We start from the raw sequence: 21768 nt of genomic DNA, 5'->3' as shown, positions 1-21768 counted from the left end.
ATATTCATAGTCATTTAAAATAATATGAAGTGTTTAAAAGTAAGGATAAAAAAATATATATTTATCAAATAAGTAAGCTAAAAACATATTTATAATTCAAATTCAATACATAGTTTTTTAGCATTTAATTTTCATATGTTTATGAAATATCAGCTTAAAATCTGATTTCTTTTCTACTAAATTATTATTAAAACATCTATCAGTGTGAGTGAGACTGGGGTTGAATGCTGAAATGTTTTTCCTAAGTTATTGAATTTATTGCATCTCTTTTCACCCTGCTATAAAAACAGTAATTGACTTTTTCTTTTTAAGATGAGAAGTTTCTTTTCTAATAGTCAAACAGCCTCTTCCAATAAATGAAAATATGGCTTTTATATATCTAATACTATAAAAATTCCTTTTTTTAAATTAATTTATTCATAGCACAGACGTTTACCAGCAATTTGCGCCTTTTGTCTCCACTGAATTCAACAAAGAATAGCAGCAACTACATTTTTTATAATGCAGAGAAAAAAAAAGCACCATCGATCATAACATTTTATTATACTGAATAAATATAATAAAATTTAGTATATAAATAAGAGGTATGGACCTAATTGAACATTCTAAATATTTCAAATAAAGACCTAATTGTATAAACAACAAAATATGAAGGACCAAATCTAAAACTATCCATTACTCATTTCTTCGAAATGCTTAAAAAGATTTCCCTCCCTAGATCGGTGTCACCATGGCGATAGCTTGTACACTATATACATAATGCCCAACCTTTCTATTTTAACTTAAGCTAAATAGCATATTTAGTTACTAACTTTGATCAACAATTACCCCATTACGGAAAGTTGATGTGGCACATTAACTTAGCCACTTAATTGTCACCTATTTTCCATGCATTAAAAATAAAAAAAATGGAATTGAAAAGAAAAGCTCAAAAATGTCTTCTTCATCATCCATTAGAAACCCTAAACTATTTTTTTCTTCATTCGAAAGCTTCACCTCTTGGCTCTCGGCGTCTTCTTGGCTTTCTTGTTGGTCTGTAGGAGAAGGCGTGAGTTGCCCAATCTTAGTTGTTTCAAGAATTTGTAATTCGAACACTAGTGGGAGCTTGGGGATGAGTTGCTTTACAATGCATAACCACATAATTGCACTGATAAACTTTTGATAGAATTATCTCACTTGAGAAAATATAAATATATTTTTATAGAGGGAAAAATTGGAGGACGGATGCCCATTTCCAATGAATTGGATGATGTGTTTACGTGTCTAACATGAAGGTTGGCAGTGCTCAGGGATAGTATGATCGCAATAAGGTTGGATGGCTAGTGTACAAGCCCATTTGGCCCGGGCCCAAATAACCCCCAAACTGACCCAACTAGCCTAAATTTAGGGTTTCAGAATTTAAAATCCTAAATCACCTAATCCCACCGCCCCCCGTCACATCGCCAGTGCAAGTGGCACCTGCCTCCACCGCCATTCGCCTGCAGCATTAAAGGAGGAAAGGACAGTGCACAGAAGAAAAAAACTTGTAAAAAGGGCTATAAAAACCACAGAGGGATCGGGTGTAAGGGGCTTTTTTTGGTTCTTGATTTTCATTCTTTTTTCGAAATATAAAAAGAAGATTAACATCAATAGGGCTCAGTGATACAAACACAAACTTGCAGCAAGGAATATCAAAGACCGGTCTAAAGGTCTATTTACCGTTTATCTTACCTTTTTTTGCTTTGTTCGAATATTATCGGCATATATCATCTCTATTTTATTAAAAACAACATACATATATTAAATAAATATATAAAATAAGAGAAAAGAGAGAAAAAATCACTTCTTGGTGATTTTCGGCCACTGTGTACATTGGCCGGCGCGGAGGACGGTGACCAGTCCGGCGACGGAGACCTGGGGCTGAGAGAGAATTGAGAGGCTTGATTTCTGTTTTTTTTAAGAATGGAGAAGACTGATTTTTTTTAAAAGATTTTGGGTTTATATAGTGACATAATACGACGTCGTTTTGGGCCTTAACTCTCAGCACCAAAACGACGCCGTTTAGGCGCCGACCCGAAGACCCGACCCTCTCCACTAAGGATCCGCGTGTTTCTTCAACGGAAGGGCTATTTGCGCGTTTAGCCCTTCCACATTTTTTTGCTTTTAAATTTCATTTTTTTTGCTTTTAATTTATGCCCAGGAATTTGATTTCTTTTCCAATTTAGCCCCTTTGAAGCTGCACGTTTTGGGACAAAGGGTTATTGTCCATTTTAGTCCATTCTGGTTATTTGCGTGTGCGAATTAATCCCCTCTTCTTTTATTTATTACATATTTACCCCAAAATTGTGCTTTCAGATTCAATTATTTCCTTTCTATTCCTTTTGATTGTTTTATTACCTTATTTATATTATTATGTTTGCATTTATATTTATTTTATTCTAATACTAGCATTATTATCACTTCTATTGTTTTTACTATTAATTAATGTATGTTTTATTACATATATAAGTATGTACATATTTATATATAGTACTATTTTAATTACTTTATTTTAATATTGCTATTATATTATATTTACTTTTTACATTTTAAATATTATTATTATTATTACTATTATCATTATATATTAGTGTATATTTTATGTACATATATGTATATATATATTTTTATATATAATATTGTTTTTTTATTACTTTAATTCAATATTTTTATTATATTTGCTTTTTGTATTCCCATATATTATTATTATTATTTATTGTTATTACAAATATATATTTTTTCTTCTTACTAATGTATTATTATTATTGTTTTCCACTTTATTATTGTTACTAGTATTATCATCATGTTATTAGATTAATTGATTTTACATAGCTATTATTATGTTATTGTATATATTCTCTATGTATCCATTTATATTATTACTTATAGTAGTATTACTATTACCATTATTATTTATTACCTCATTATTATTACTACTATTATATTATTATTATTATTATATTTTACCCATTACTCTTTAAATACACTTATTTTGTTTTTATTTCTCACTCATATTATATATTATTTATTTATTCATATATACACATACATATATACCTTTTCATACATCATTCCAAACCTTAAAATATTTATTAATTGTATCATTACTATTAATATTATTATTATCATTGCTATATTATCATTTTTTAGTTTTACATAATGATTGTTTATTTATTACTAGTTCCTTTTAATTTCGAATATTTCCTAGCTTACTTATTATTTTTATTCGTTTATTTTTATTTTTGCTCTTATCATTATCCTTTACATCTGCATCTATGGTTATTCTGTTATGTCTATCAATATCAAAACTTGTATTTGTTTACGCATTCATTATTATCCCATTTTATTACGACTTATGTTATACTAGTTTTACTTAACCCAAAATAATTCTTTCATAAAAGTAATATTCCGTATTTGGTAATTCGAGACAATCGTGCCCTAACTTACTGGGTTTCAATTTTTCTCATTTAACCTAAATAACGGAATACTCTTTTAAATCGCAACATGAGTTTTGAAAAATGCTTATTCTCGGAGATACGAGGTGTTGTGCCCCAACTTACCGGGATGACATTTTGTCACCTCGAAACAAGAATTTGTTTTAAAATAAAGGCAATATTCGGTGTTTGAGAATTCGAGAAAACGTACCCTAGCTTACTGGGTTTCGATTTCTTTCGTTTACTCTAAATAATCGAATACCCTTTTAATAAGCCAAAATACATAAATTTTATATAAAAGGCAAGCTCGCCCTCGAAAATTCAAGATGTCGTGTCCTAACTTACTGGATGTGACATTTTATATTTTGAGATGAGAAGGTCTTTAACATTTGAGCATTTTTACGAAGAGGGATCGTATTTCAATGTCTTTCAAGTTTTCTGTAATGACCTGAAATTCACGGGCACCGGAAAAGTGAGTTATAGGGCCTCCGTCTTAGTGAAATAAGTTCGAAAATAATTATTAAAAATATTTATGAGCCTAGTGGTGTGTCTAATTAGGATCTAATTAAGTGAATTTAGCTTAATTTAGAGTAAGTAATAAAAAGGATTAAATTGAATAAAGGGTAAAAGTTTAATTATAAAGCAATAGAAAATAAAAAGGATTAAAATGGAAATTAAGCCATTGACTACAAATGAGGTGGCATATTGGTGAAATAAAATCAAAGATTTTTTTTAGGTTTTATATATTATAATGATTATTATTATGGTTTTATATTAAATTGTTATGATTATTTAATTGATAATATATTATAAATAAATTAAATAGAAGACAATTGTATGGTAATAAAATATACATGTGTAAGAATTGTATGGGTACATTTGTAATTTAAATATTTAATTACTTATAATTTAAGTATAAAAATATTTTATAATTATTAATTGTATTAATTAAATCATGAGATTTTTATTTAATAAGCAAATTAGATAATGACATTTGTAATAATATAAATATGTACACTTGTTATATAATTATTAATTTACTTAATATTAAAGTAAAAGATATTTTAATATATTATATTAATATTAAATTATGTTAATAAAATAATAAAGTATAAAAGAATTAAAGAAATAAAGAAACAAAAGGAAATAGAAACAGAGTTGAAAACGGGAAGGAGGGGAGAAAAAGAGAAAGAAAAATAAAAGAGAAAACTAAGGATTTGAAGCTTGGAGTTAATTTGGTAAGTCAATTAAGTCCTTTTTAGTTAATTTTGATGTTTTAGGAGCTTTGAAACAAGATTTTGATGAAATTAAGTTGATAGTTCAAGAGTTCATATGTTCCAAGTAGGGTTCATGTTGGAAAAATTATGGAATTAGGGATTTAATTGAATGAATTCTAAGTTAGAATTGATTAAGGGATTGAATTGTAAACTAGGCTATAAGTTTTATGTTGTAGGGACTAAATTGAAGAAATTTCGAAATTAGGGAAATATGCTGGACATTTTATAGTTAAATATAAGTTTAGACAAAATTTGAATAGAAAAAGAGAGTGAATTGGATTAAGAAAATAATTAAGTTTAGTTAGGATTAAATTGGGAATAAGGTAGGAGTTGTTTAGAAATTTAATTATTTATTATAATTAATGTTGTAAATAATAATGTAAATTACTATTATTTTCGTAGCCAACAAAGAACCGGAAGCATCAGCATTGAAAGGAAAGGAGAAAGTCATCGAGGACTAAAACGGGAGAATTACGGTGTGTATTACTATAATTCAAATTTTAATTATTATTGATTGCTGAAATTTTAATTGTTATGTATGGTAAATAAGACTTGAGGTAAGTATGTGAAATCGATATGAATATTGAGTGAAAATGAAAGTGATATAAATTGAATCAAATTGAATTGAAGAAGTGAATTATGGAATATGTGATTATTTGAAAAGTGTATTGATTGAAAATAAATAAATTGTGACAAATGTATGGTGTTGATGGTATACACTTGTGTGAAAATTAATTTGTATATGAATTAAGATAATAGATATTTGAATTGAATGAGTATTGAAAATTTTTGTGTAAATGAAATTGAAATTAGAAAAAAAATAAAATAATACCCTATTAACTTGTCGGACTAGATTCGATACAAATGGCATGCCATTGGATTTGTGATGTGATGAAGAGATTGTAGTTCGGCCGAGAGGATGTTTCTGTTATTATATACTTCAGTTTATCCGAATAGGCATTTAATGCTTTATTGGTGTGTTTGGGAGGATATATTATACCGGTGTGTTATGGAGGATTTACAATATTCCGGGTGTGTTTGGGTTGGACATTCTAGTGTGTTTGGATGGAATCCGCGTATCTGTCATAGTCCGAGCTTTGTTAATAGGGTAAATAATTGAAATGAAATTTTGAAAATGAGATTATTTGTTTTAGCACTATTGAAAAGTACGAGAAAGAATGTATGAACTAAATTATGAATTGAGTTAGTATGAGAAAAATAAATTATGAATTTAAGATTTATGAAGTAAAATAATTTTATATAAAAGTAGTTTAAATAATTATAAAATTTATGGTTGATGTTTGTAATTTATTAATGTTAAATAGTCTTGATTTATAGTAATACCACTGAGTATATCCATACTCAGCGTACGGTTGTTTCCGTGCGCAGGTTAGTAGAAGTCAAGTGTCCCGGCTCAGCATTCAGAACAATCCCGACTCCAACACAAACTTGGTGATGTATATTTTTCTTTTGGGTAAAGGTGGCATGTACATAGGTGTTATTTAGTCACTTGAATATGTATATTACTTTGGGTAGTAAAGGATGAATTATAAAATTTAGATGGTTAAATGAAATGGTAAGGAAAGTACATGATATTTTGATACATGAACATTAAGTTGTTAAATGAATGAAGTTTTTAATCAATTTTGAATGATGCTATGATAGTTATTAAATTAAAATTTTGTTAATAATATAAATATTAGTATATGAATGTGAAATATTGGTGTTGGTTGTTTTGGTTTGAATTTGCAGGAGGTTTAGGTAAAAATAAGCAGAAATGCTGCCGAAATTTTTATAAAAAAAATTGGAATACTCGAACAAGTCCCGTTCTACTTTTAATACGTGTTTGAACTTCGAGAGTTCAAGATAAGGACTTAATTATTATATTATACTATGAAAGTTATATTAATTGTAAATTATTCGTAAGTTGTCTGATATATCCGGTAATGCCTCATAACCTCGTTCCGGTAACGGCTTGGGGTTAGGGGGTGTTGTAATTATTGGTATCAGAGCTATCAGGTTTAGCCGATTCTCGGGCTAAATTGGGCTCGGAAGTGAGTTTAGAAGTACATGCCACTGTCGAGTCGAAATTGAGTCGGGATTTTTGGATGCTAATGTATTTCTTTGATTTTGTTTTATGGATAAAATGTCAGATGAAAGAATGGATAATGTTGAACAGGAAATGTATACTGGAAGTCGAGAATTAGAAGAAACTGAATCTGTTACACCTGGTGTGAATCCGTTAAATAATCAATCTCCTAACGTAGGGAGAGAAAAAAATACCTCACAAGTGTTAAGAGATATAGCTGATGCATTACAGCATATAGTGAGAGCTATACCTGCTACTACATCTGTACCTACTGTCAGACAGGCCCCAATTAAAGAGCTACGAAAATATGGTGCCACGGAATTTCAGGGATTAAAAGGAGCTGATCCATCCGTTGCTGAAAATTGGATAGAAACAACAAAAAGAGTTTTGCAACAATTAGACTGCACCCCCCGAGAGAGTCTGATATGTGCTGTATCACTGTTACAAGGAGAAGCGTATCTCTGGTGGGAATCTGTGGTTAGACATTTACCGGATGATCAGGTAACTTGGGACTTGTTTCAAAAAGAATTTCAGAAGAAGTATATTGGGGAATTGTACATCGAAGAGAAAAAGCAAGAGTTTTTAGTGTTAAAACAGGGGAATATGTCAGTATTGGATTATGAGCGAGAGTTCTCTAGATTGAGCAGGTATGCTTTAGAATATATTCCAACCGAGGCTGATAGTTGTAAACGATTTCTACGGGGACTGCGAGATGAAATCAAGATTCAATTAGTAAGTCTCAGAATTACTGAACTTATTGATCTGGTTGAGCGAGCAAAAATGATAGAACAAGTACTGGGTCTGGATAAAAAATCAGAAATTGGTAAATCAGCTGGGAAACGTATGGGAACTACTAGTTCTAATCCATTATCGAAGAGATTTAGAGAATCAAGAAGTGACTGGAGATCCAGTTTTAGTTCAGATAGAGGTGGTAGAAGCAGAGGTAAACAGATGACAATATCTACTAGTAGTGTGAGAGGTCCATCCCGAAGTATAGAAATTCCAGACTGTGAGCATTGCGGAAAGAAACATTTAGGTGAATGTTGGAGGATAACTCGACGATGTTTTCGATGTGGGGCCACAGATCATTTCATTCGAGATTGTCCGAAAGGTGAAAGTGCCACACCTGCAACATCTCAAAGATCAGTACCTACTGTTCGTGGCAGAGGATCTAGTAGGGGTGGTTCGGGTTCTGTGTCTAGAGGTGGAGGTGTCAGAAGAAACAACGATATAGTTACACAACAGTCAGAGGTCAGAGGCCAGAGCGCCGGCCAGAGCGTACGTAGTCCGGACCCGTGAGGAGGGCGATGCACATGATGTTGTTACAGGTATATTTCTATTGTATTCTGAGCCTATTTATGCTTTAATTGATCTGGGTTCGTCACACTCATATATAAATTCAAAACTAGTCGAATCAGGGAAATTAGAATCTGAAATGTCTAAAGTTTCTATAGAAGTGTCTAGCCCTTTGGGACAAATGGTGTTAGTAGATAGAGTATGTCGGAGGTGCCCATTAATAATACATGATAAAATGTTTCTTGTGGACTTGTTGATCATGCCTTTTGGTGATTTTGATATCATTTTGGGTATGGACTGGCTATATGAACATGGGGTAGTTTTGGATTGCTATAAAAAGAGGTTTAGTATTCAGACAGAAAATGGGAATAGAATTGAAGTGAATGGCATCCGTACCAGTGGTTCGACACGCATTATTTCAGCGATGAAGGCTAATAAATTACTGCAGCAGGGTTGTCCAGCATACTTGGCATATGTTATTAATTCTGATTCAGTTGGGAGTCAGTGCAGTCAGATTAGAACTGTACGTGAGTTTCCAGATGTATTCCCAGAAGAATTACCGGGCTTACCACCTGACAGAGAGGTTGAATTTGCTATTGAGGTGTATCCAGGTACAACACCAATTTCTATACCTCCGTATCGAATGTCGCCCACTGAGTTGAAAGAGTTGAAGGTGCAGTTTCAAGATTTACTAGATCGTGGATTTATTAGACCAAGCATTTCACCCTGGGGAGCTCCAGTATTGTTTTTGTATTGATTACCGATAGTTGAACAAGGTAACAATTAAAAATAAGTACCCGTTGCCTCGCATTGATGATTTATTTGATCAGTTGAGAGGAGCTTCTGTGTTTTCGAAGATTGACTTAAGGTCGGGTTACTATCAGTTGAAGGTAAAAGAAAGTGATGTACCGAAAACAGCTTTTCGTATGAGGTATGGCCATTATGAGTTCTTGGTAATGCCATTTGGGTTAACAAATGCCCTAGCTGCTTTTATGGATCTCATGAATCGTATCTTTCAGCCGTATTTAGATCAGTTTGTGGTGGTTTTCATTGATGATATATTGGTATATTCGAAGACAGAGGCAGAACATGATCAGCATATTCGAATAGTTCTACAAATTTTACGAAAGAAACAGTTATATGGAAAGCTTAGTAAATGCGAGTTCTGGTTATCAGAAGTGGTATTTCTGGGACATGTAATATCTGCAGATGGAATTTGAGTTGATCCGAAAAAGATCGAAGCAATTGTTCAGTGGAAGGCGCCAAATAATGTATCGGAGGTACGCAGTTTTCTCGGTTTAGCTGGGTATTACAGGAGGTTTGTAAATGGATTCTCTAAGATAGCACTACCAATGACTAAACTATTGCAGAAGAATGTTCCTTTTATTTGGGATGATCAATGTCAGAAAAGTTTTGAAACATTGAAGCGAATGTTAACCGAAACACCAGTTTTGACATTGCCAGAATCGGGTAAAGAATTTGTAGTGTATAGTGATGCTTCTTTGAGTGGTTTGGGTTGTGTATTGATGCAGGATGGGAAGGTAATAGCCTATGTATCTCGTCAATTGAAATTACATGAAAGGAATTATCCCACTCATGATCTTGAGTTAGCAGCTGTGATTTTTGCATTGAAGATTTGGGGACATTATCTTTATGGTGAAAAATGCTACATCTATACTGATCATAAGAGTTTGAAGTATCTTCTTTCTCAGAAGGAATTGAATTTGAGACAAAGGCGTTGGATCGAGCTTCTGAAAGATTATGATTGTGTTATAGACTATCATCCGGGAAGAGCTAATGTTGTAGCTGATGCATTAAGCAGAAAAACTGTAATTGAATTAAGAGCAATGTTTGCACGGCTTAGTATCACTGATGATGGGAGTCTTTTGGCCGAATTAAGAGTAAAACCGATAATGTTTGATCAGATTAGAATAGCTCAGTTGGAAGATGACAAATTATTGAAGAAAAGAGATATGGTACAGAATGGCACAGCAGAAAATTTTAGTATTGATGATTGTGGATGCTTGAGGTTTCGAAATCGGATTTGTATTTCAAATACTTCTGAGCTCAAAGAGTTAATTCTACGTGAAGCTCATGATAGTTCGTTTGCTATGCACCCCGGAGGCACGAAAATGTATCGAGATTTAAGAGAATTGTACTGGTGGCTAGGGATGAAAAGAGACATAGTAGAATTTGTAAGTAAATGTCTGACTTGCCAACGGGTAAAGGCAGAACATCAGGTTCCTACTGGATTGCTTCAGCCTATTAATATTCCTGAATGGAAATGGGATCGCATCACGATGGATTTTATTACGTGATTACCGTTGTCAGCAAGCAAAAAGAATGCTATTTGGGTGATAGTTAATAGACTTACCAAGTCAGCACATTTTATAGCAGTCAGGACTGATTGGTCGTTGCAGAAGCTTATAGACGTGTATATTCGAGAAATTGTTAGACTACATGGCATTCCGATATCAATAATTTCAGATCGAGATCCTCGGTTCACATCGAGATTTTGGAGACAGTTACATGAGTCGTTGGGTACTAGACTTAGTTTCAGTACAGCTTTTCATCCCCAAACTGACGGACAGTCCGAACGGGTAATTCAAGTACTAGAAGATATGCTTCGAACTTGTATTATTGAGTTTGAAGCAGGTTGGGAGTGATATTTGCCACTAGCTGAGTTTGTCTATAATAATAGTTTCCAATCTAGTATTCAGATGGCTCCGTATGAAGCGTTATATGGTCGAAAATGTAGATCACCAGTATGTTGGACGGAATTGAATGAAAGAAAAGTAATTGGGCCGGAATTGATTCGTAAAACAGAAGAAACAGTCAAGAAGATTCAACAGAGATTAAAAGCAGCTTTTGACAGACAAAAATCTTATGCTGATCTGAAACGTCGGGACATTGAATATTCAGTTGGAGACAAAGTATTTCTTAAGGTTTCTCCTTGGAAAAAAGTTTTAAGATTTGGTCGGAAAGGTAAATTGACCCGACGTTTTATTGGGCCGTAGGAAATAGTGGAAAGAATTGGACCAGTTGCATATCGATTGGTTTTACCTTCTGAATTACAAAGGATTCATGATGTTTTTCATGTTTCGATGCTACGAAAATATAGATCAGATCCTTCTCATATAATTTCTACAGAAGATATTGAAGTTCGACCTGATCTATCATATGAAGAAGAGCCGGTTCAAATTTTAGCACGAGAAGTGAAAGAATTAAGAAATAAAAAGGTTCCTTTAGTGAAAGTCCTATGGAGAAATCATAATGTTGAAGAAGCGACTTGGGAACCAGAGGAAACTATGAGAGTACAATATCCTCACTCTTCTCAGGTAAATTTCGAGGACGAAATTTATTAAGGGGGAGAAATGTAATGACCTGAAATTCACGGGCACCAGAAAAGTGAGTTATAGGGCCTCCGTCTTAGTGAAATAAGTTCGAAAATAATTATTAAAAATATTTATGAGCCTAGTGGTGTGTCTAATTAGGATCTAATTAAGTGAATTTAGCTTAATTTAGAGTAAGTAATAAAAAGGATTAAATTGAATAAAGGGTAAAAGTTTAATTATAAAGCAATAGAAAATAAAAAGGATTAAAATGGCAATTAAGCCATTGACTACAAATGAGGTGGCATATTGGTGAAATAAAATCAAAGATTTTTTTAGGTTTTATATATTATAATGATTATTATTATGGTTTTATATTAAATTGTTATGATTATTTAATTGATAATATATTATAAATAAATTAAATAGAAGACAATTGTATGGTAATAAAATATACATGTGTAAGAATTGTATGGGTACATTTGTAATTTAAATATTTAATTACTTATAATTTAAGTATAAAAATATTTTATAATTATTAATTGTATTAATTAAATCATGAGATTTTTATTTAATAAGCAAATTAGATAATGACATTTGTAATAATATAAATATGTACACTTGTTACATAATTATTAATTTACTTAATATTAAAGTAAAAGATATTTTAATATATTATATTAATATTATATTATGTTAATAAAATAATAAAGTATAAAAGAATTAAAGAAATAAAGAAACAAAAGGAAATAGAAACAGAGTTGAAAACGGGAAGGAGGGGAGAAAAAGATAAAGAAAAATAAAAGAGAAAACTAAGGATTTGAAGCTTGGAGTTAATTTGGTAAGTCAATTAAGTCCTTTTTAGTTAATTTTGATGTTTTAGGAGCTTTGAAACAAGATTTTGATGAAATTAAGTTGATAGTTCAAGAGTTCATATGTTTCCAAGTAGGGTTCATGTTGGAAAAATTATGGAATTAGGGATTTAATTGAATGAATTCTAAGTTAGAATTGATTAAGGGATTGAATTGTAAACTAGGCTATAAGTTTTATGTTGTAGGGACTAAATTGAAGAAATTTCAAAATTAGGGAAATATGCTGGACATTTTCGAAATTAGGGACTAAAAAGAGAGTGAATTGGATTAAGAAAATAATTAAGTTTAGTTAGGATTAAATTGGGAATAAGGTAGGAGTTGTTTAGAAATTTAATTATTTATTATAATTAATGCTGTAAATAATAATGTAAATTACTATTATTTTCGTAGCCAACAAAGAACCGGAAGCATCAGCATTGAAAGGAAAGGAGAAAGTCATCGAGGACTAAAACGGGAGAATTACGGTGTGTATTACTATAATTCAAATTTTAATTATTATTGATTGCTGAAATTTTAATTGTTATGTATGGTAAATAAGACTTGAGGTAAGTATGTGAAATCGATATGAATATTGAGTGAAAATGAAAGTGATATAAATTGAATCAAATTGAATTGAAGAAGTGAATTATGGAATATGTGATTATTTGAAAAGTGTATTGATTGAAAATAAATAAATTGTGACAAATGTATGGTGTTGATGGTATACACTTGTGTGAAAATTAATTTGTATATGAATTAAGATAATAGATATTTGAATTGAATGAGTATTGAAAATTTTTGTGTAAATGAAATTGAAATTAGAAAAAAATAAAATAATACCCTATTAACTTGTCGGACTAGATTCGATACAAATGGCATGCCATTGGATTTGTGATGTGATGAAGAGATTGTAGTTCGGCCGAGAGGATGTTTCTGTTATTATATACTTCAGTTTATCCGAATAGGCATTTAATGCCTTATTGGTGTGTTTGGGAGGATATATTATACCGGTGTGTTATGGAGGATTTACAATATTCCGGGTGTGTTTGGGTTGGACATTCTGGTGTGTTTGGATGGAATCCGCGTATCTGTCATAGTCCGAGCTTTGTTAATAGGGTAAATAATTGAAATGAAATTTTGAAAATGAGATTATTTGTTTTAGCACTATTGAAAAGTACGAGAAAGAATGTATGAACTAAATTATGAATTGAGTTAGTATGAGAAAAATAAATTATGAATTTAAGATTTATGAAGTAAAATAATTTTATATAAAAGTAGTTTAAATAATTATAAAATTTATGGTTGATGTTTGTAATTTATTAATGTTAAATAGTCTTGATTTATAGTAATACCACTGAGTATATCCATACTCAACGTACGGTTGTTTCCGTGCGCAGGTTAGTAGAAGTCAAGTGTCCCGGCTCAGCATTCAGAACAATCCCGACTCCAACACAAACTTGGTGATGTATATTTTTCTTTTGGGTAAAGGTGGCATGTACATAGGTGTTATTTAGTCACTTGAATATGTATATTACTTTGGGTAGTAAAGGATGAATTATAAAATTTAGATGGTTAAATGAAATGGTAAGGAAAGTACATGATATTTTGATACATGAACATTAAGTTGTTAAATGAATGAAGTTTTTAATCAATTTTGAATGATGCTATGATAGTTATTAAATTAAAATTTTGTTAATAATGTAAATATTAGTATATGAATGTGAAATATTGGTGTTGGTTGTTTTGGTTTGAATTTGCAGGAGGTTTAGGTAAAAATAAGCAGAAATACTGCCGAAATTTTTATAAAAAAAAATTGGAATACTCGAACAAGTCCCGTTCTACTTTTAATACGTGTTTGAACTTCGAGAGTTCAAGATAGGGACTTAATTATTATATTATACTATGAAAGTTATATTAATTGTAAATTATTCGTAAGTTGCCTGATATGTCCGGTAATGCTTTATAACCTCGTTCCGGTAACGGTTTGGGGTTAGGGGGTGTTACATTTTCAATCTTCGACACTAAGACACTAATTAATCAACTAGGTACCAATTTTTGGGCATATCGAGTGTGCTAATCCTTCCTCGTGTGTAACCGACTCCCGAACTCATTTTTTGATTTTCGTAGACCAAAAATTATCGTTTTAGTAAATCATAACTTTTATTAAAACGATTAATTTATGGTGACCCGATCACACCTCATCAAAAAGGATTGGTGGCGACTCTCCTTTTTTTTGTTTTCATTTTTAAAATTCAAGTCGATTTCTGTTTTAAAAAAAAAATGGTTTCGACACCTAGCTCCTAAAGATTGATGAACTGTTAACTCTTAAGTAACTTTTGGTTACATTGTTTTGAGGAGAAAAGTCCGAACAATAATAGGGTTGGCCTATCCAACTCTTCTGGTCCAAGGGATGGGTGGTTGCTAGGGGCTCAAGAAGAGCCGGGTAGAATAATGATTGGTTAGCTACTCGAACCTATAGATTATATGTTTGCCAATATGTGGAACAAAATATAAGAAAACAATTCAGATTATTCGAATATATGAAATCCCATTACAATTTAATAGCCTGATTTTTCAAAATTTTAAGTTTAATTTACATATAAGTAAATGAGATAATTCAATTTCAAGGATTGACTAGTTTTTTATAACAAGATTGAATTAATAGAATATAAAAACACCTCATTCTCTTACATTGATAATAATGTCGATACTAATCAAGTTAAGACTCAATTTGTAAAAAAATGATAATTTTGAATCAAAATAAGATAATCGAAAATGAGGAAAAATCAAAGTGATTAGACTTTTGTACCTAAAGATTGAGGTTGTCAATGAAGGAATCACTTAACAGACAAAGAGACGAACCAAAGAGCAGGCGATAGGGTTGACAATCGACGTGGTTAGCGGAAGGAGGAGGGATTATGGATTAAGTATATTTGAGAATAGGGAAAATGTGATATCCTGTATAAAACAACTTATATTTCGTGGCGTCTTTGGAAAACACCGCTTAAATATAGACCAAATATGATGCTATTTTAGAAAAAAGTTAAAGCCATATCAATATTCTGCCGCATTCTAGTGGAAAAAACACAACTATTGTGGAGTTTTGACTACAAACGTGGCTAAATACCATTTTACTTTGTTTTAAAATAATATATATAAGATTAAACATTATATTCATTATATTCTATATTTATAATATTTTTATTATAACATAAATATTTTTTAAAATTATAATATAAATGATCATTTTCATCAAATAAACTCCATTAACTTAAAATAAAAAAATAATATTTTAAAAAATCAAAAAATTTAAAATTTTAAAAAATTATTACATCATAAATAGATATAGCAACGTTTTTCTAGAAACACCATAAAATATAAAAAAATATTGCGGCATTTCTAGAAAAAAGCGTGGCAATTGCGTCGAATTATTGCAGCATTTTCTTAGACAAATATCACTACATCTTGCGGCGCGTAATAAATGTATCATTTTGTGGTGTTCGTCTAATTGTAAAAACCCCGCTACTTGTGCGGTTATATATCTATTTTACAGTAGTTAATGTATAATCTGATATATAAATTTTAATTGTGACTTAAATATATACATAAAATTTTAATTTTAATTTAATTATATATATTTTAAAAAGTAAATATATCAAATTATTTTTATATTTGATATATATAATTATTTTTGTATATAATAATAAATAAAAAATAAATTATATCAATAATTGTGCTAATAATATCTGAGAATTGAATTAAATTAAAATTTTATAAAAAAATTAATATGTAAAATTATACATTAAACTAAAATTCATATATAATTTGAGATTTCTCTCAAACTAAAATAATGTTAAATTTTAAAATTTTTAAAAAAATAATGAAAATTAAAATAATAATAAATGAAAGAAAAAAACAAGTCCAGCGTTAACCCCATTTGGGGTTTCTTTATATAAATAATTAAGAAAAAAAGAATGTACTGAGGATTGATAGATGAAGTGAAAATGGATCCCAACTTGAAATTAAAAATTACAATTGAACTATACATTTCCAATTATTTGTCTCTGACCTTTTGTTCAATGCCCTAACTTCACTCTCACAATGAATTTTCAGACTTTTTTTTTTAATTTTAAAAATGATTTATTAGTTTTCTCTTAAATTATAGCCAATTGTAGAAGACATGTGATATCCCTGACTCAAGCTAACCATAAATCTGTATTTTGATTTCTAATAAACAAACACAATTACATGAAAAAGCAGCTTTTTGTTCAAGCTTGGGACTATCAGGAATGTAGAACTTGAAAGAGCTTATCACCCTTGAATTTATTGGTAAACTGGTGAAGCACCTAATCTGCATAATGCTTATCAAGTGTGAGTTATGCAGGACTAATTTTTGCAAAATCAAGTGACTTTTTACCGTCCAGTGCATTTGCAAAAACCTTATTCATATAATCAACATAAACAAACTCTTTATAAACAGCAATTCCATCTTTCTCCACTACTTGAGGCAGAGGTGCAATCTTTGTTGTTTCTCTTGGCATTATAAAAATGGGTACTGACACCCTTGAATTTGTACTTGAAGTACAAACTATATGCTCTGCACTTTTGTATTTTCCATTGCTTAGTATCTACAGATAATAATATAGTTATAAACGTGTTATTAGATTTACAGATAAATTATGAAATTATACTCGAGAATTACCTGTAGCATATCACCAACATTGATGACCAAAGCATTGGGAGTAGGAGGGATAAGTATCCAATCTCCTTTCTTTCCATAACCTGTATCTTGTTCTATTTTGACATATAAACCACCAACTTCATCTTGTAATAAGACCGTGAAAGTACCTATATCAGAGTGGCGTCCTACTCCAAGGGTAAGATCTGGATTAGGACATATTGGATAAAAGATCATACTTAGCATCTTCTTGCCAATAAGTACATCAATCATTGAGTCGTCTGGTTTCACCCCTAAATTTCCCAGCGTAACTTGAAGCAATTTTTTCACCATGCCTGTTGAACTCCTCAAATACTCAAGTAATAACTCCCTAGAAAGTTAAAAAGAAAACACATAAAAGGGTCAAATAGATAAGCAGCAATTAATTTATGTATCTCACTTGATTTCTTGAGGCCAATGTTGAAGAGCTTCATCATCATTGGTGTATTGACATATAAAAGGGTCAAATAGACAAGCAGCAATTAACTTATGTATCTCACTTGATTTCTTGAGGCCAATGTTGAAGAGCTTCATCATCATTGGTGTATTGCATGAGGATATAATCTTTCCATCCCAATGCTTTCTCTTTCTCTGGGATATAGCTGGTCCCGTACTTCACTAGTGGACTTGGACTAACGTCTGCAAGATAAACGGCCTTCCTTTGAGGGGGCAAGCTGAAGAAGTAATGTGCAGAAACTTTAAGGGATTCCAGTAGATGAAGGGGGACACCATGGTTAACAACTTGGAAGAAACCGAGAGTTTCAACAGCTCTAACAATTTGGTTGGCCACTTCATCGTGGTCAGGGCCACGGCCATCCAGCTTCGACAAATCAATGGGTGGCAGGTCATATTTTATGGCGTTTTCCTTGTCTATTCGCTCTTCCGGTGGTTGCACGTAAGCCTCTGGCACCGTGGAAAGCCCTGAATCCACTAGTCCTTTCACACCATTTCCTTGTCGGACAACAAACTCGAAAACAGAGTTCCTATCCTCCAAATTCGGAGCCATGGATTTCCGATCACTGTAAAACAAAAAGGTTTTCTTGGTTGTGGATTGTGGATGGTGAAGAAAAGCTTATCAAGTTGATCAGGATGAAGTTCAATAAAACTTTTAATGGAACACGGTAAGTTTAAGGAAAATACGTAGGTGACGGATCTCAGCATTTCAATATTAATCTCATATCTTATTTCTTTTTTTTTTCTCTTTCTTTAAATTATTATTATTTTTAATTTTTTAAGATTTAAAGTTTAATTTAAAAATTAAAAATTAAGCTTTTAAGTTGGATGTTCAAGTTTTGGAGTTTGGATTTTTTTTCTTTTGAAATTCTTCAATGAACTTTTATACTATTAAGCCATAATACTTCAAAGCCTAATATCAGTAGTAGACAATGCATCCTCCATTTATATATGTAATTGATCCAAGAATATATATATATATATAATAATAATAATAATTTAAAAATATATCATTTTTGTTTCAACAAAATATATCATCTAAAATAACATTTCAAATAGATTATATACCTATTTTAAAAATTGATCTGAACAAAATATAAATAATTCTAAAAAATATCATCTAAAACTAAAATAATATTAATTTAAAATTTAAAAAAAAAACAAGATGATGAAAATTAAAATAAAAAGAAAGGAAAGAATCCAGGGTTAACCCATTTGGGGTTCCTTTTCAATGTAAGGTAGTGAATAAAACATTAATTTTAATTTAATTAGGAAAAAAAATATGAAAATATGATTATTAGAATTGAATTAAATTGGTGTCGATTGAAATATTAGTTTAAATATATACTTTATACTGTGAATCGGTGTAGATTAGTTAAATTATTTTTTATTTTTTATTTATTTTTATAAATATTTTAATAATATATTTAATCAAATTCATTATACCGACAAATTAATAGTCTATTCAATTCAACTACCAATATGATTATAATTATTAAAAAAAATCAAGGAAAACTAAATAGATTTCTGGGATATAAATGCAAACCAAATAATTAAATAAAATGTAATGAGGATTGATAGGTGAAGCGAAAATAGATCCCCACTTGAAATTCAAAATTACAGTTGACCTACTAATTTCCAATTATTTTTGTCTCTAACTTTTTTTATTCGATGCCTTAACTTCACACCGACAATTCAAACATTCCAAGTGGGTTTTCTTTAATAATGATTAAAATTGTATAAATTAATAATAATTCATAGAGATTATATATAAAAACAATAAGCTTATTTCCTTCAAGGATGGAGGCAGGGGTTAGCGGCTACCCCTAATATCAATTTTCTTTTTTATTTAGACTCTTTTATAATTTATAAATTTTTAAATTAGTAATAGTAAAATTATATTTTAGCCCTTTAAAAATGATAAAAAAAATTGATTTAACTTTTTAAAAATTATAAAGATATAAACTATTAATATGATAAAATTATATTTTTATTATTATAAAAATATACCATTTAGTTTTGCCAAAAAAAACTTTTTGGCTTTGCCTTTGGATGCAGTGACGGTTAACATAGTTGTTTCCCAAGTTTAATATCTGGGCAATTTCTTGAGGAACATGAATAATAAAAAAAGTAATCAGAAATTAAGAAAATGAAGAAAAAGAGACTAAATGGTTGGGCTGCTGCTTGATGGGATGAGAAAATTGCAAAGTTAGATTTATAAACAAGAAACAAATCCGTAGACGATGGCTAAAGCTCACTTCTTTGGACTTTTTAGATTGCCTTTTTGGTTGGGTTGAGCATTCAGAGGCTACTTTAATCTTTTGGGGCCCAATTTTACTTTTATTGGACTTTAGCAATTTCTGATTTCACTATTGTTGATAAAAACCATCTTTTGTCTTGTTAAGAATGTGATTGTCACGGTGCTTGCTTATAAAGGCATGTGATCAAAGCGTCCATAACAGTTTAAGGTAATCATTTGAGTGAACTTACTTAAATCACTAAGATTAGCTTCTAATAAGTTCATCTACTTAAAGCTTAGTGGTCCATTATTTTATCAATTAGAACATGTTCCTGAGCCAAAAGAGTTCAAGGGAACTAGGTTCACGAGGAATATAGACAACTCTATGTGGGGAATGACTTTCGAGCTATTGGGATCGAAGATGATGCTGCTAAGATAAATACTACATCTATGTATTTTACTGATATCGTTTTTTGTGGTGCCATTGTAGGGGTATAGATGAGAAACGTGGTGTCATCACTATTTAAAACGTGGTGTCATCACTATTATACTTTTGTAGAGTTTCAAATATAATTCAACTAGCATTTTTACCCATAATATGCCAAAGATGAGGTTCGTGCCAAGTTGCAACAATTTATGCAACAAGGCACATTTTGCATTATATGAAAGTTCAGAGAGTTGATGCTCCAATTTTCTGACTTGGATGAGAAAGAGACATTCTTTTTCTTCATGGATGGACTTAAGCCTTAGACCAAGCTAAAGTTGCAAAGAAGAGGTGTTCAGGATCTTACCTAAGCTATGACTATAGCTGAGTCCTTGATCGAGCTTAACATGAAAAAATCAGATAAGTTTGAGTCTTCCAAGACTAAGGACAAGGGCAATGGTGGAGGAAATTAAGAAGGATAGTCCAAAATGGTAATGGGAAGTCACCAATAAGGAAGTGGAAGTCTAACAAATAATGGGAAAAGAAAAAAAAAGGGATCCAGTGAAATGCTTCTTGTGATGGTAGCTAAGCTTACTACCATCAATAAGGAGGATACAATAACGCCTCCCAAAAAATTTCAGTGCCGGAACTCACGTTGTTCTAAAATTTAATTAAATTTTGAGAATGAGGTTCATATTAATCGAGTAAATGTGTTAGATTAATTTGGATGCTGAGAAATATAGTTAAGCGTGGGAAATTACGAGATGTCAATCCAGAATATAGACTAATTTGTAAAGGTTTTAAAAGAGTTGGGGTAATACGAGAATAAGGGAAAGTGATTATTGGAAGAAGTGATGAAATTAGTTACTAATATTGTGATTGAACAAGGGACTCAATGACAGTTTGAACCTAAATATTATAACTTAGTGGATGAAATCATTTTGTGCCATTGATGAGGCACTTGTTTTAACCAAATAAAATCAAGGCCTTCAATTTGATGATACTGGATTATGGAATGATTAAAAAATATAAAAATAATTTATTAAACCTCAATGTTTCCTGGGAAGGAAGCCACCGAAAATGGGAACTAAATTAAAAGAAACCAAAGAGTTTTTTTCTTTCTTACTCGATTGCCACCTAATGCAGAAGTGAGGACAATTTTTTTTTTTTGAATATCGTGAAAATTCTAGCATAAAACTAGCCGGTTGTACGACTAAATTGTAGTAAGAGTATACCCAATTATTGGCAACTTCGATTGATAAAATATGAAGTATTTGTAAGTGCTATGATCGGTTCACGAAGGAGGTGAGTGAAGCTGACTTATTCTTTTTATTTGAGTATTAAATTGAGTTCAATAATATGATTTAAGTGTGATTTTATAGTAATTATGGCTATGGTTTTTGTGTTGATCATATGTGTTTTGAAGCTAAAGAATTTGAAAGAGGTAAAGAGTAATAGTGAAGTTAAGGTGGTGAAGGATTGATAGCTTGGTGTTGGAATTTGGAATTTTGATAGCTAATTACCGTAAGTGTTCTTTAAATTTTTAACACGTAGATATGTTTGCTTCACCAAAGCACGAAACTATGACTATTTATGATATTGAATTATAATTTAAAATTTTGATTAATCGTGTTTGTT

General features: G+C 30.9%; 1 protein-coding gene across 1 annotated transcript; it reads right to left on the bottom strand.

Moving 5' to 3' along the window:
* Nucleotides 1-16499: 16499 nt before the first annotated feature.
* On the bottom strand, nt 16500-18166 carry LOC107912932 (scopoletin 8-hydroxylase). Its single transcript, XM_016841322.2, has 3 exons — nt 17515-18166; nt 17000-17345; nt 16500-16925 (listed from the first exon to the last, which is right to left on the bottom strand). Exons 1-3 carry the CDS (start codon nt 18018-18020, stop codon nt 16674-16676), a joined length of 1104 nt encoding a protein of 367 aa, XP_016696811.2. The 5' UTR covers nt 18021-18166; the 3' UTR covers nt 16500-16673.
* Nucleotides 18167-21768: the final 3602 nt, after the last annotated feature.

Source organism: Gossypium hirsutum, chromosome A13, assembly GCF_007990345.1.
Source record: "Gossypium hirsutum isolate 1008001.06 chromosome A13, Gossypium_hirsutum_v2.1, whole genome shotgun sequence".
Taxonomy (NCBI): Eukaryota; Viridiplantae; Streptophyta; class Magnoliopsida; order Malvales; family Malvaceae; genus Gossypium; species Gossypium hirsutum.
Note: the sequence above shows the minus strand (reverse complement) of the source record. Positions and strands in the feature narration are given on the sequence as shown.

Bases quoted from the DNA above. Each gene is read 5' to 3' on its own strand.
- LOC107912932 (XM_016841322.2), bottom strand. From the start codon at position 18,020: ATGGCTCCGAATTTGGAGGATAGGAACTCTGTTTTCGAGTTTGTTGTC. The intron at 17,346-17,514 runs GTGAGATACATA...TTAACTTTCTAG, and splicing joins CATTGGCCTCAAGAAATCAA to GGAGTTATTACTTGAGTATT. The intron at 16,926-16,999 runs GTAATTCTCGAG...TATTATCTGTAG, and splicing joins ATGTTGGTGATATGCTACAG to ATACTAAGCAATGGAAAATA.